The sequence below is a fragment of the Salvelinus namaycush genome, chromosome 2 (genome assembly GCF_016432855.1).
Source record: "Salvelinus namaycush isolate Seneca chromosome 2, SaNama_1.0, whole genome shotgun sequence".
In the NCBI taxonomy this organism is placed as follows: Eukaryota; Metazoa; Chordata; class Actinopteri; order Salmoniformes; family Salmonidae; genus Salvelinus; species Salvelinus namaycush.
The window spans coordinates 32,723,196-32,738,264 of NC_052308.1; the positions used below are offsets into that span (position 1 = coordinate 32,723,196).

The 15,069-nt window shown below is 40.1% G+C and overlaps 1 protein-coding gene across 2 annotated transcripts in view; it reads left to right on the forward strand.

The window, feature by feature from the left end:
• Nucleotides 1-6,535: 6,535 nt before the first annotated feature.
• Nucleotides 6,536-15,069, forward strand: part of LOC120061560 (cyclic AMP-dependent transcription factor ATF-1-like) — a 28,913-nt gene continuing 20,379 nt past the window's right edge. Inside the window, exons 1-3 of one of the 2 annotated variants that reach the window (XM_039011474.1) lie at nt 6,536-6,695; nt 8,439-8,539; nt 12,800-12,922. In XM_039011474.1, coding sequence (XP_038867402.1) covers nt 8,444-8,539; nt 12,800-12,922 — 219 coding nt within the window. In that variant the 5' untranslated portion in view covers nt 6,536-6,695; nt 8,439-8,443. The remainder of the gene's footprint in view (nt 6,696-8,438; nt 8,540-12,799; nt 12,923-15,069) is intronic. The other variant, XM_039011481.1, reaches the window with a different exon arrangement.

The window sequence follows — 15,069 nt, forward strand, 5'->3', positions numbered from 1 at the left end:
ATCCCATCTGGTTTGCGCTCATTTGTTTTTCAACAGGACAATGACCCAACACACCTCCAGGCTGTGCAAAGGCTATTTGACCAAGAAGGAGAGTGATGGAGTGATGCATCAGATGACCTGGCCTCCACAATCACCCGACATCAACCCAGTTGAGATAGTTTGGGATGAGTTGGACCGCAGAGGGAAGGAAACGCAGCCAACAAGTGCTCAGCATATGTGGGAACTCCTTCAAGACTGTTGGAAAAGCATTCCAGGTGAAGCTGGTTGAGAGAATGCCATGAGTGTGCAAAGCTGTCATCAAGGCAAAGGGTGGCTACTTTGAAGAATCTCAAATACAAAATATATTTTTATTTGTTTAACACTTTTTTGGTTACTACATGATTCCATATGTGTTATTTCATAGTTTTGATGTCTTCACTATAATTCTACAATGTAGAAAATAGTAAAAATAAAGACAAACCCTTGAATGAGTAGGTGTCTCCAATCTTTTATCTGGCACTGTATATACAAACATACACACAGACAAAAGTATGTGGACACCCCTTCAAATTAGTGGATTCAGCTTTTTCAGCCAAACCCATGGCTGACAGGTGTATAAAATCGAGCACACAGTCAGGCAATCTCCATAGAGAAACATTGGCAGTAGAATGGCCTTACTGAAAAGCTCAGTAACTTTCAACATGGCACCGTCAGAGGATGCCACCTTTTCAACAAGTCAGTTCGTCAAATTCGTCAACAGTAAGTGCTGTTATTGTGAATTGGAGACGTCTAGGAGCAACAACGGCTCAGCTGCGAAGTGGTTGGCCACACAAGCTTACAGAACGGGACTGCTGAAACGCGTAGCGCATAAAAAATGTCTGTCCTCGGTTGCAACACTCACTATAGAGTTCCAAACTGTCTCTGGAAGTAACGTTGGGACAAGAACTGTTCGTTCGGAGCTTCATGAAATAGGTTTCCATGGCCGAGCAGCCGCATGCACACAAGCCTAAGATCACCATGCGCAAAGCCAAGCGGTGGCTGGAGTGGTGTAAAGCTCACCTCCATTGGAGTCTAGAGCAGTGGAAACTCGTTCTCTGGAGTGATGAATCCCACTTCACCATCTGGCAGTCCGACGGACGATTCTTGGTTTGGCAAATGCCAGGAGAACGCAAGCTGCCCCAATGCATAGTGACAACTGAAGAGTTTGGTGGAGGAATAATGGTTTGGGGCTGTTTTTCATGGTTCGGGCTCGGCCCCTTAGTTCCAGTGAAGGGAAATCTTAACGCTACATCATACAATGACATTCTAGATGATTCTATGCTTCCAACTTTGTGGTAACAGTTTGGGGAAGACCCTTTCCTGTTTCAGCATGACAATACCCCTGTGCACAAAGGCGAGGTCCATACAGAAATGGTTTGTGGAGATTGGTGTGGAAGAACTTGACTGGCCTGCACAGAGCCCTGACCTCAACCCCATTGAACACCATTGGGATGAATTGGAACGCCGACTGTGAGCCAGGCCTAATCGTCCAACATCAGTGCCTGACATCACAAATGTTCTTGTGGTTGAATGGAAGCAAGTCCCCGCAGCAATGTTCTAACATCTAGTGGAAAGCCTTCCCAGAAGAGTGGAGGCTGTTATAGCAGCAAAAGGGGGACCAACTCCATATTAATGCCCATGATTTAGGAATGAGATATATATTTATTTTGTGTTATATTTATATATATCCACCTGGACAGAGTCAGTGTCTACACCAAACACAGCTTTCAACTGGAAGGGAAGAGAACTCTACTCTTGCCACACCCCCTACGGCCCTCCTGCCCAATCACACAACACCTCAACAGCCAGACTGGCCCTCTATTTGCACAGTGTCAGGGAGTATTAAGGTGCTGAAGTCAATCTTACCTCTCTCCCCACTCCTCCAAGATCCAATCATCTGGAAGGTATTGCGAGGGGCCAAATAGATGAGCACTTCCTGTCTCTGGTGACATAATTTCCTGGGGTTGAGTGATACAGTATGTACTAAAGACATTCATCTTACTCCATTCTTACTGGCTTTCCTCCCCAAGCTTTCCAGTTCTTACCCAGTCCTTGTTTTTTTATTGTTTTTTAAAATGATCTTTAACTTATTCTAAATGCTTGCTTCACCCTGCAGTGACGTATCTGTGCACTTTGAGGCAGGGGTTTATGAAGGATGTGTAAAGGCATGTTAGAACACTAATGAACACACATTAGATAGACCAATCAGAAGCCGTAGAGGAAAGTACGTCAGTCAGTCGTCATTGGCTGTACTTGCATCACAGGTTTATTGCTTGAAAAGGCAAAATAAGAAATGGAATACATTCTCAACTTTCTTGATTTAAGTTTACTTCTTGCCTTATAAAACTTTGCCCATACATATTTTGTTTTTGTCCATTGCTGTTCTTCCATTTCATAACTGTTTGTGTTATTGGGGTGATAATCCTGATTTGATATCCAAAGGGATGTTTGGAGTAGAACATAGAGGCCATTTACTGTACTGTACCCATAAAGGCCTCTGTATTTTAGATATACTGTATTTCACTGTATAGATATTATTTTAAAATTGTATGTATAAATGTAAAAAAAACTAAAAAACAATTTATCTCTCTCACCTGATAGTTTTCTGGAAAACTAACCTAGCTGTGAACAGATGGTGGCGAAAGATTATTGTACATAAGATTTTTTTTGAAATGTAATGGTAAAGACTAGTGAATTTAAGATCTTAACACTGATCTTGCACGTGTCTATTTTTGATTATCTAATTATGCACATTCCTCCTGTTCAAGGAGCATATTAATTGTGAGGAATCATTTTTGAGCAATCCAAGTTAACTAGGGATTAGCAGAAAGAAACCAGGTAATAGTGCCAGGAGTTTTCCCTGGTCAAGTCACATCAAGCTCGAAGGATCTTGAAAACCACGCCACCATGAATAAGGTTGTCAGGGATTTGTAGTCAGCCATAACTCCTGGGCCCAACCAGAGATTGGTTTGATGTTATGAGCTTGGGGAGAATGATGAAACCAATATAATGACTGTTGTTTTGTGGCATAGTAAAGCAAGCTCTTATTTTTTGTATGAACCACTGATCAATTAGATTGGAGGGTACTTTTCAGTGACTGTCCAAAGCTGAGCGATTGAAGAATGTGAGCAAGAGAATTTGGCAATGCAACATTTTGCATACGAAAAGGACTTTCAGGGCCCCAATTTGCAAAAATAGGACTGTCATATTTAATGTAATTATACATTGGCCACTATCATAGTGGTCAGGTTTGAAAATTTTATCATATTCTACTTTAAATCACTGGAACCTGTTTTTATTTCCCCCTGTAAACTTCAATTGCACACCTGAGCCAATCGTATTGTTGGAATCAAGAAGGTAGTATTTTATTGAAACCGGAGAACAACATCCACCTGTTTAGGTTTTATTATGTTCCTCTCCTCTCCACACACAATGTTTAGCACTCGGGGAGAAAAGTTTATAATTTACTGTAACCTTTAGAAGTTTTCACGTTATTATTATATTGTATGCTCCTTCCTGTCTGTAAGGTTCTAGTGATCCTCAAAATAACATTTTTTATCCTTGCAGTGGTGTAGGAGTCCATGATGAACTATTCATTATTATTGTCTAACATGTCTATGCATAAATAGTTTGTTGTTTTGTTATTTTCGATCCCCCTCCATCTTAAATATGTGAGAAGTGTGAATGGGGTTTGTCTATATGTAACATTCAGTCATTTTCAACACTACAGCTTAAAAGTTTGCATTCAACTTTGTTGTAATATATGAATAAGAACAATATGGGAAGGTTCTGGACCAGAGATGTGTGTGAGTTAAATAATTGTCCCCCTTATGCTGTTCAATCACAATGTTTAGAGCGATGAGAAGTTTACCGTATGATTTAACCCTATCCATTCAGAAAAGCTATAGCAGTGACAAGTTATAGCTCCATATCCTACATTTGAATTAAAGTTCCAAGTTCACCATGGAATGTCTGTCTGCATGACACAGAGACCAAGCACACATAGGCATCAGATTCAACCACAAAAGGGATAGTTTTTTTGGGGGGGGAGACATTTCAGGGAACAATAGTTGGCTACTCTGACAACCGAGTGAATAATACTCCCCATGTTGTGTATGTTTGTCCCAGGACTTGCTTGGCATTACTACTAACTGCAATCAATCTACCACTGGGAGGTCAATAAGGGCTTCCTCTTCTCTCTGCTCTCTCTAAAATACTTTTTGACACTATGCAATCAATGGCCGTGCAGTTTAACCCCAATGTTTACACAGCCAGGGGGAAATTCATGTTGCTTATACATTTTGTAATAAATTTACACAAAGAGGACTTCAATTTGACTTGTGGTATTGTACATATAGCACTGCACATATATCTTTATCTGAGTTGTTCAATCAATATTTTGTGTATGCACTCTTAGTATGCTGTGTATATAAATTATTTGGTTAATAATAATAATAATGTCAATTAAAGGGGGGCTGATCTTCCTGATTTAGCCTCGGTTTCAATTCTCCTCATTAGGAAATGCGACTGAGAACAAGATTTGGGTTTTGGAGGCTTGCTTTGATGTGGGTGTCTCTTGTGTATGTTCAAACGTGGGAGGCGTTTTTTGCTTTGACTCTGCCAAAACAGTACACAGTTAGTCAGTCAATCACCCTTCTAGATAACTTGACAGTCTAACCAGGTATTGTGTCTGGAAGTAGCATAGACTAGCCAGCAAGCTAGCCAACTTCTTTCTCCAATTAGCTTAAATGGGCTGGTGTGCTACCTTGGCAAAGTTGGTTTCACTTAGGATAGCCTATTTGTGGGGCTAGTTATGGACTGTCAATAAATGACCAAAATGTAAATAGGACAATAATTTCATGTTGCACACCTTTTAGTTGTCTCATTAAATGCTTCAATATTTATATATTAAAGACATGCTCCGGTACTTTGGCAACTAGTAAGTATTTTTCAAACCTCCAGCTTTGGACTGGATGTGTCAATGTGTAGTTCATACATGCATAATCTATGAGCAGAAATACTGTTTTAACCTCAATTAGCCACAAAATCTCTGGTTTGAAATCGACTGTTTTCTGGAAGTTGAGAGAGAGAGAGAGAGAGAGAGAGAGAGAGAGAGAGAGAGAGAGAGAGAGAGAGAGAGAGAGAGAGAGAGAGAGAGAGAGAGAGAGAGAGAGAGAGAGAGAGAGAGAGAGAGAGAGAGAGAGAGAGAGAGAGAGAGAGAGAGAGAGAGAGAGAGAGAGAGAGAGAGAGAGAGAGAGAGAGAGAGAGAGAGAGAGAGAGAGAGAGAGAGAGAGAGAGAGAGAGAGAGAGAGAGAGAGAGAGAGAGAGAGAGAGAAACACGAACATATGACATGGTGCACTTATGTAGTATCCTACCAATTTCCCGGGGAACACTATTGGCTAAAAAGTATACAAAAGTACCAGAGAATCACTTTAATTTGTTACATTTATAGTTGGTTTGATGATTTTAAGCCATGGAAATTTGGAGCTATTGACATAAAACAATATTTCCCCATGTACATTGTGTATTTTACTGATGGTCTCTAACTAGCCCCATAGGGATATCGAATTTCAAACCAAATTGACCATGGGCATTTTACAATCAGGTTGCGTGCAGCTGCGCTCCTGCCAGCTGTGGGCATTATTGAAATAAACCCAACCCAAGGAAAACAGTTACGGTACCCTTCATTCCGTGACATACCATTTTTTCCTAATTATCTCGCAAATCTCTGTTTTGGATGAGACTGACTTTTTGACCAAAATTATCCTTTTTACACTTTATAGTCAATTTTGACAATAGAATAAATGTTCCTAAGGCATATTGATGCCACATATGCCGTTTTCAAAAGGAGTAGTTGCTTATTACGTTCAGTTGCTCTTTAAAAACAGGTCATATTCATAGTCAGTCATAGTGATTTAATTGTTTTCTGAATTCATTTAGCTCATTTATTATTTAAATAAAGACTTGATTATATTATACTACACTTACCCCATTATTTTCACTCATTTAATTTCGTAAATTGGTTATAATTGCTGTTTTATACTGAAATTGCAAAAATGAATTAAAGACTGATTTTACAGCCAATCATTATTTTCCGATTTTTTTCCGAGTTCCTTGAGTTCAAGGACATTACTCATGTGTATGGGTGGGTAACTGGATTTGTTAAAGGTGCTGTCATTTTATTGATCGTTTCAACTATTGAAATATACCCCTTGGTTTTTGAAGAATACAACTAAGAAATACTGTACCTAAAATAGCTTAGTATTACTAAGCTATTTCAGGAAGTTGATGCTATGTATATCCACTGAAGGTGGCCATTTACTACAGATGTGGACATTTTAAGTGCTATTTACAAAACTGTGCATGTGGAATTTGTTTACAGAGGCAGCGACAATGTATCTATTTTATGTCATCATAGTTTTACTATACACACTTTTCCACCAATCACAGTTCTCAAAGGAAGCAATTACGTCATATGTCCTTCCTGGGGCTGCGCGCATCTCCGCCTCCTTCCTTTAAAAACAAATAGAACGTTTTTATTTTTTCATGGTTCTGCGCCGCCCTTTTATTTACCATATTAGCAATTAGCTAGCTAACAACTATTTGTTTTCCCGTGATTTATACGCGCTTTTGTGATAATCAACGCCATCGCTGAGGTCCACGAAGGATTGTAAAGGTAATACAGCTTTTCAATGATTTGACCGTCTGCATATGTGTGCTCCGCTCTAAACGGCACAATGCCATTTTATGGTGTGCTTTGCTAATATAATGGCGCCTGTCGGCTCCCTCTCCTCGTCGAAAGGTAAGTTGCTAATCATGGTTCCCCTTATCGCTGACGTCCGTTGACGCGGGTACTTGCGTGCCAGTGACTGTGTATTACAAAAATTCGCTCATTCATTGAAACAAAAGCACATACTAGCCACGCTAGCTAACGTTAGCTAGCTACAAGGCAAATGTTAAGAATAGCTGGCTTGTCCACCAATGTTTAGTTAGCCAGCTAGCTAGTGTTAGTTAGCCAGCTAGCTAGTGTTAGCTGGCTGACGTTACACTGCCTGTTTCGACCAATTAACGTTAGTTAGCAATAGATAAATTAGTAACGTTTGATAACTATCAAAAGTTACTAGGGGTATGTTCGTAAATTCAATTTGAGTGCCCGAGTGCACTCGTAAATTCAGAGCGTTGTCAGATTGTCCGTTCGTAAATTCAAAAGCGTTTCGCTCTTGGAGCGTTCAGAGTGCACACTGGACGCTCTGGCCGAGGAGTAGGGCTGATCCGAGCGTTCTGACCTCACAACAGTAACCACTCTAACGTTGGCTAGACTGCTAGTTACTTCCAGACACGCATGAGAGAACATCTCACTCGCCCAAGCAAAGCTGACTAGGTTGTTTTCATGTTATCCAGAGCGTTGGTGACTAATTGCTGCTGGCAACAATTTAATTACGTTTTTTTGCCGACGTTTACTGACACACCCGCCATATTCAAGGGGTGTTGAGCGTTCGTAAATTCATCAGCTATTCTGCGCTCTGGCACACTGACGAGAGTTCTGAAATCGCAGTAGATGGCCAGAGTGAAATTACGAACGCACCCGAATTTACCTAGCTAGTTAGCTTGTATTCAAATAAGAGGACGTTAGCTAAACGCTTAATAACTAGCTAGATAACTCCGCTAGTAAACAATGCTTACATATTGTGAACCGGTTTCTTGTGCGGGCTAGCTAGCTAACGACATTGGAATTTGCCTGTTGACCACACGTTATGTTGAGCAAGAAAGACAACGCACTTGGCATAAACTTATAGCTAGCTAGGCATAAACTTATAGCTAGCTACCACAGGTTAGTGCTGTCAGCCTTGTAACTAGCTACTGGTACCTAGTACAGCATTTTCAATCATGTTTTTATTGATTTAATTTAGCTTTTATTTAACTAGGCAAGTCAGTTAAGAACAAATTATTATTTTCAATGACGGCCAACTGCCTTGTCCAGGGGCAGAACGACAGTTTTTTTACCTTGGCAGTTTGGGGATTCGATCTTGCAACCTTTCGGTTACTAGTCCAACGCTCTAACCACTAGGCTACCTGAGACCATATCATTGGTGAGACACGCTCTCATTAGCTAGCTATGTTTTGTTCAATGGATACATATATCCTGGTGGATGTGCATAGTAATTCTAGCTATGACGAATAACATGCTAGTCAATCGTTTAAAAAAATAAATAATAATAATTATATAGGTGTGAGGGATAGGTGACTGTCCTCTATTTCCATGTAGATTCTCAGCCTGTCCAGTCCTTGTCCACCATATCCCTCTATTTACAAAATAGACTTGCCAGAGAGGGCTTTGTCCATTGCCCATACACACCAGTGTCCCATCAGGAAAGTTTACCAGTGGTCTTTAAATTTTTCTGTATATCTGCCTCCGCAGTGACAATGGAAGAGGTGCAGAACAGCAATGGCGCTGAGACACAGACTGTCACCATCCCCACCACCATCACAGCCTCCCAGATCTCCCAGATAGCCCAACAGGTAACAGACTGGCTGATATCAAGAGGTTAATAATGACTCACAGACTTTATGGAAGTAGGGATTAGGAATGGGAATAATATCACCGACAGCAATGCACTATGCAGGTGAGAACTTTGAGGGCCGTGTAGTGTTACTGTTACAGAAAACATGATGGGTTCATTCTGTGAATAATATCAGCATGATAATGAAGAGGCATAGTTACCAGGGTGTCTACAGGTCCTTTAAGTCTTAAATTCATTTATCTGCCACTTTGCCATTTCCTGGTAGCTAAAATTCTAATAGTTTGCCTATTTTCAGTTTGACAAAACAAGCAAGTATAGTGTAGAGCATCATTGTACCATCTACACAGCTGTGCAATATCTTTTCTATAACCAAAAATATTGTAGTTTCAGCTGTTTGAAGCTGGTGTACAAAACTGAAATTAAAGACGCAAAAATGAAACTTAAGAATGGATGCATAGAAATAGCACACATAGAATAGATCTACCACTTAGACTTGCTTTCAATGAGAATGACAGATCAAAAACACACATTTCTATGTGAATTTGGTCAGGTTGCCCAAAAGGTTACATATTGCAGCTTTACTTGTTTCCACCACTCAACAAAAATATAAACAATTGGGTCATTCTTACAACTGACATTTTACCAAAAAATGTACTGAAAATTAATGTAATTTTCTCCCGATTTCCTCATGGATCACTGAGATTAGGATCTGTACTTATCTATTTAATAATAGTTTTTTTTAATCAGATGTTTTCCCACAATTCTTATTACTGCAACAGTTTTCAAAGTAACAAATAAATCCTTTACAAAAAATGTTTTAACCTGGCTTGAAAAGGCCGGAGTTAAACAACACTGAAAATAAAAATATTTACAACTAAATTATATTATTTTAAATCAGACTTGTTCCAAATTTGAGCTTTTTAGCCGTTTCGGTAATAAGAAGGCCAAGTGGGGTGAAATGGGTTACTTGAGAATAAGAAACTCATTCTGTAGGCATATAGTAGCATATAATTAATTAAATTAACCTTCTCAACTAAGGACTACTCTGGATCATGGGTGAATAAAAGTTATACTATTTTAAAACTGATAGGTTTGCATTGGGGTTTTGTAACTCAATTTGCTACAGACATGGTTTCACGAGAATCACATGAGAACTCGAGGCGCACTTTCAAGTTTTTAGAGAGCTATCCACATGTGCGTCTCTGTGTGTGCACATCATGTGCGAGTTGGGCTGTTGCCAGAGGAAAGAAAGGAGAGAGCAAGGTAGCCTATACAACAGTATCTTAAGCTGAGACAATAAACCGGCATTGCCATCCTCTTACCAAAGCAATTTTGCTTGCTTAACCCTCCTGCTGTGTTCCAGTCGAATTGGACTGATTTGACAGGTTTTCTCTCTGAAAAATGTAGTTCATTTAATCTGATTGTCATAAGGTTCCATGACTTTGTCCACACAGGGCATCTGAACACACAAATTACATTTCTGAACATTTTCATAACATTTTGGGTGTCTTATTTAACTTTTGTACACCTGTGGTGTTCCCGGGTTAAAAATGACCGGTCATTAGAAATGAAGGGGCGAGACTACAATTAGTGTATACAATTGAGTTCAGGCACATGTTCATTCATCAGATGGACACACTTCCTCTCCCAGACCCCCACATGCATGCATATGTGTTTGAGCACACACACCTCACTCCCCTTCTTGGCTTCCATGGCAACCCCCACGGGAACCTTTCTCCAATATAATCTTTCCCCCACTGCCAACAGGTGTGGTTCCATTCTCACAAACAATTGCAACATTGTTTCAATAATATATAGAACTTTTCTTGCCGCTCTGGTATATAAAGTTTTGAGGCCTTGCTCACAGTTCATTCTGTGGCAGCACGTATCATCTTTGATCATGACACTGGTGAGGAGAGAGTCCTTGTTAAACTTTGGCACAAAGAGTTCTGTGATAAATAGCACTGTTTCATCTGAGTATTTGTTATAGTCAAAATAATCCATACATTTAGCATTCTTTTACTCAAACGAGTTGTATGAGCTCAGGTCAATGAGGCCTACAGGCCATAAATAGCAAATATAAGTTGTAATGTTCACAAGAACTTAAGTTGATTAAAAAGATCTAATGCAACATTAGTTGATAATATATGGATTATTATGGGTTTATAATCAGTTATAATGGGGTGGTCATTTTGGACCGGGAACACAGAATTAATGATCACAACAGGAGGGTTATGTAATTTCGGTGATTCGGCAACCCAACGTTCCTGCTGATAATTACTTTTTTGGGGGGGGATTCTAAAACCATTGTTTGGTAAACAGTAATGTACATTAACCTGCTTCCCACAATAAAAGTATCTGCCCTTTCCCTGTTTTGCTGCCGCCTCTCACTCCTCCCTTTGCACACTGAGTAAAGGGAGAGATCCATTCTGATAAGCGCAAGCATACTGACAGTTAAACAACATTTCAACATGTAATTGTGGGAAAGACCGTTTTAAAACAACTACTGTTACTGTTGTTAAAAAAAGAGTAAAGTCTCAGTGTTATGTGAGTATAACATTTATTTCTCATCTGTAAATATAGAGGAAATGGCAACACTTTGCAAAAGGAGTATGTATACTGAACAAAAATATAAATGCAACATGTAAAGTGTTGGTCCCATGTTTCATGAGCTGAAATAAAAGATCCCAGAAGTGTTCCATACACACACAAAGCTATGAGCCCTTATTGATGTCACCTGTCAAATCCACTTCAATCAGTGTAGATGAAGGGGAGGAGACCGGTTAAAGAAGGATTTTTAAACCTTGATACATGGATTGTGTATGTTTGCCATTGAGGGTGAATTGACAAGACTGAAGTGCCTTTGAAATGGGTATGGTAGTAGGTGCACCGGTTTGAGTGTGTCAAGAACTTTTGACTTTTTCACGCTCAACAGTTTCCCGAGTGTATCAAGAATGGCCATCCACCAAAAGGATTTCCAGCCAACTTGACACAACTGTGGGAAGCATTGGAGTCAACATGGGCCAGCATCCTTGTGTAATGCTTTCGACACCTTGAGTCCATGCCCTTTACGAATTTAGCCTTTTTTTAGGGGTGCAACTCAATATTAGGAAGGTGTTTCTATTGTTGTGTATACTTGCTTGTTTTGTCACAAATTGAAATTAGAGGAACTATTAGAATTTTAGCAACCAGGAAATGGCGTAGCAATTTTTGCATAGTGCACCTTTTAAATAAAGTGCAATAAGAAACCATTTGGTCTTGTTTTTATCATGTCTTAGACCTGCCGAAAGGCTTCTGGCAAGGAACACACAGCATGTTCACCTTTTCTGCCCCAGAGTAGCGAACTCTGCAGGATAATGGATTTAGTTATCGATCCATAACGAATTACTATGGGAATAAATATCCCTGATTTACAGATATTGGAACAAGTTGTCTAATGAAGGCAAACAATTTAGAATCCTCTTATGCTGTAGCCTACTCCTGATTGTCACGTTGTACAGCGCCATATGTTCCATTCCATCTTAACGGAAACCCTGAGGGCTTATTTCCCCCCCTTTTTTATTTATTTTTCTCGGAATAGAAACACCATAATATTAAGACAAATTTCTTAATTAATCCCATATACTATGTTATTACAAAAAATGTTTTAAATTATCTGGTAATGCCAATATGGAAGACTCAAATGCTTCTCAAAGATGCCCTCTGGTGGTCAAACTAGCACTAACTTGCATTAACAGAAAAATGGCTGACAATTATATAACGTGCCACAGAATGCTGCAACAGCCCACAAGGCGTGCTGCAGTATGATGCAGCTTTTAGAGGAGGAACCACTGTACAAAACATTGTTGCTCTGTTTCCTGCCTTAACGTGACCTCTGGATACAATACACATTTTGATTCTATATGTATCGGCAACTAAGTATCGTGAGGACCCTGGCAATACCCAGACACCGCTGTTTTAGTGTTTGTTGTTGCATCAGCCTCTAAAGGTAGTCTCAGCGACAGCAGAATGACTTCGCTCTCACATAGTCACACAGTGTATGTGCACAGGTGCGCTTTACGGTGCTACAAACAGAGGGGAAGGGGAGCCTCGCACTTCAAAGCTCTTAGTAGTTGTGGACATTTACCTGCTACTGCTGTTTGCATCTGCGTCACCTGGCTGAGTAGCTTTAATAGGACAGCAAACCGAATCCAAAGGATGGGACAGTACAGGATTGAATATTCACTCCTGTGTCATTGTTTAATCTGACTGTTTGCAGATGTCTCTGGGGGGCTCTCCTGTGACTGTGGTCCAGCTACCTGGGGGTCAGTTCCAGGTGCAGGGGGTGATCCAGTCGGCCCAGTCGTCTGTCATCCAGTCCCCACAGTTGCAGACTGTTCAGGTAAGAGGTGCTCCTCAGCAACCAGGAACTAGGCCTGTGCCCGTATTCACAAAGCATCTCAGAGTAGAAGTGCTGCTATTCTAGGATCAGTTTTACCATAAAGATCATAATGAATAAGATTACGTACACAAGCATTTTGCTACATCCACAATATCTGCTAAATATGTGTATTTGACCAATAAAATTTGATTTTAATCCTAGATCAGCAACCCTACTCTGAGATGCTTTATGAATACTGCCCCTGGACTACAGTGCCTCCGGAGGACATGGAGGTGTCCCCTGTTCTTCTAGCATACTTTAATCGTTGTTAGCCTTTAGCTTACGTTATCTTGACAAATTGTATTACTGGGGTAAATGTGTGATTGCTGGGCAGGTATCTCTATCGTGTACACTCTCGAACCACCACATTCTGATTTAAGTTAAGGTCCTGGGCAGTGATTCTGATTCCCATGTAAAATAGCTTTTTGAGTGACTAAAACATCACCCATAGTATTTTTCCTGATTTTAAAAATGCTAAAATTGAGAACTGCGTCTTATGTTAAGACCAAAAAACTGCCAGTAAGTCTGAAAAGACCGACCAAGTGGAGAGGGAGATAGTAGGCTGAGTGGCGGGGGACCTCACCTTGACTGACGGTTGGTGTGCCTGTGGACCACAACTGGAGGTGTACCTGTGGATGTATTTCAAGGCCTACCTTCAAACTCAATGCCTCTTTGCTTGACATCATGGGAAAATCAAAAGAAATCAGCCAATACCTCAGAAAAAAATGTGTAGACCTCCACAAGTCTGGTTCATCCTTGGGAGCAATTTCCAAACGCCTGAAGGTACCACGTTCATCTGTACCAACAATAGTACGCAAGTATAAACACCTTGGGACCAGCCGTCATACTGCTCAGGAAGGAGACGTGTTCGGTCTGCTAGAGATGAATGTACTTTGGTGCGAAAAGTGCAAATCAATCCCAGAACAACAGCAAAGGACCTTGTGAAGATGTTCGAGGACGCGGGTACAAAAGTATCTATATCCACAGTAAAACGAGTCCTATATCGACATAACCTGAAAGGCCGCTCCGCGAGGAAGAAGCCACTGCTCAAAAACCGCCATGAAAAAGCCAAACTACAGTTTGCAACTGCACATGGGGACAAAAATCATACTTTTTGGAGAAATGTCCTCTGGTCTGATGAAACAAAAATAGACCTTTTGGCCATAATGACCATTGTTATGTTTGGATAAAAAATGGGGAGGCTTGCAAGCAGAAGAACACCATCCCAACTGTGAAGCACGGGGGTGGCAGCATCATGTTGTGGGGGTGCTTTGCTGCAGGAGGGACTGGTGCACTTCACAAAATAGATGGCATCATGAGGGGAAATTATGTGGATATATTGAAGCAACATCTCAAGACATCAGTCAGGAAGTTAAAGCTTGGTCACAAATGGACAATGATCCCAAGTATACTTCCAAAGTTGTGGCAAAATGGCTTAAGGACAACAAAGTCAATGTATTAGTGGCCATCAAAAAGCCCTGACCTAAATCCTATAGAAAATGTTTTGGCACAACTGAAAAAGCATGTGCGAGCAAGGAGGCCTACAAACCTGACTCCGTTACTCCAGCTCTGTCAGGAGGAATGGGCCAAAATTCACCCAACTTATTGTGGGAAGCTTGTGGAAGGCTACCCAAAACGTTTGACCCAAGTTAAACAATTTAAAGGCAATGCTACCAAATACTAATTGAGTGTATGTAAACTTCTGACCCACTGGGAATGTGATGAAAGAAATAAAAGCTGAAATAAATCATTCTCTACTATTATTCTGACATTTCACATTCTTAAAATAAAGTGGTGATCCTAACTGACTTAAGACAGGGAATTTTTACTAGGATTTAAATGTCAGGAATTGTGTAAAACAGTTTAAATGTATTTTGCTAAGGTGTATATAATCTGTCTGTAAACAATTGTTGGAAAAATGTATTGTGTCATGCACAAAGTAGATGTCCTAACCAACTTGCAAAAACTACAGTTAACAAGAAATTTGTGGAGTGGTTGAAAAAATGAGTTTTAATGACTCCAACCTAAGTGTATGTAAACTTCTGACTTCAACTGTGTGTGTGTGTGTAATAATGACATTTACAACAATACTGAATGAACACTTTTTT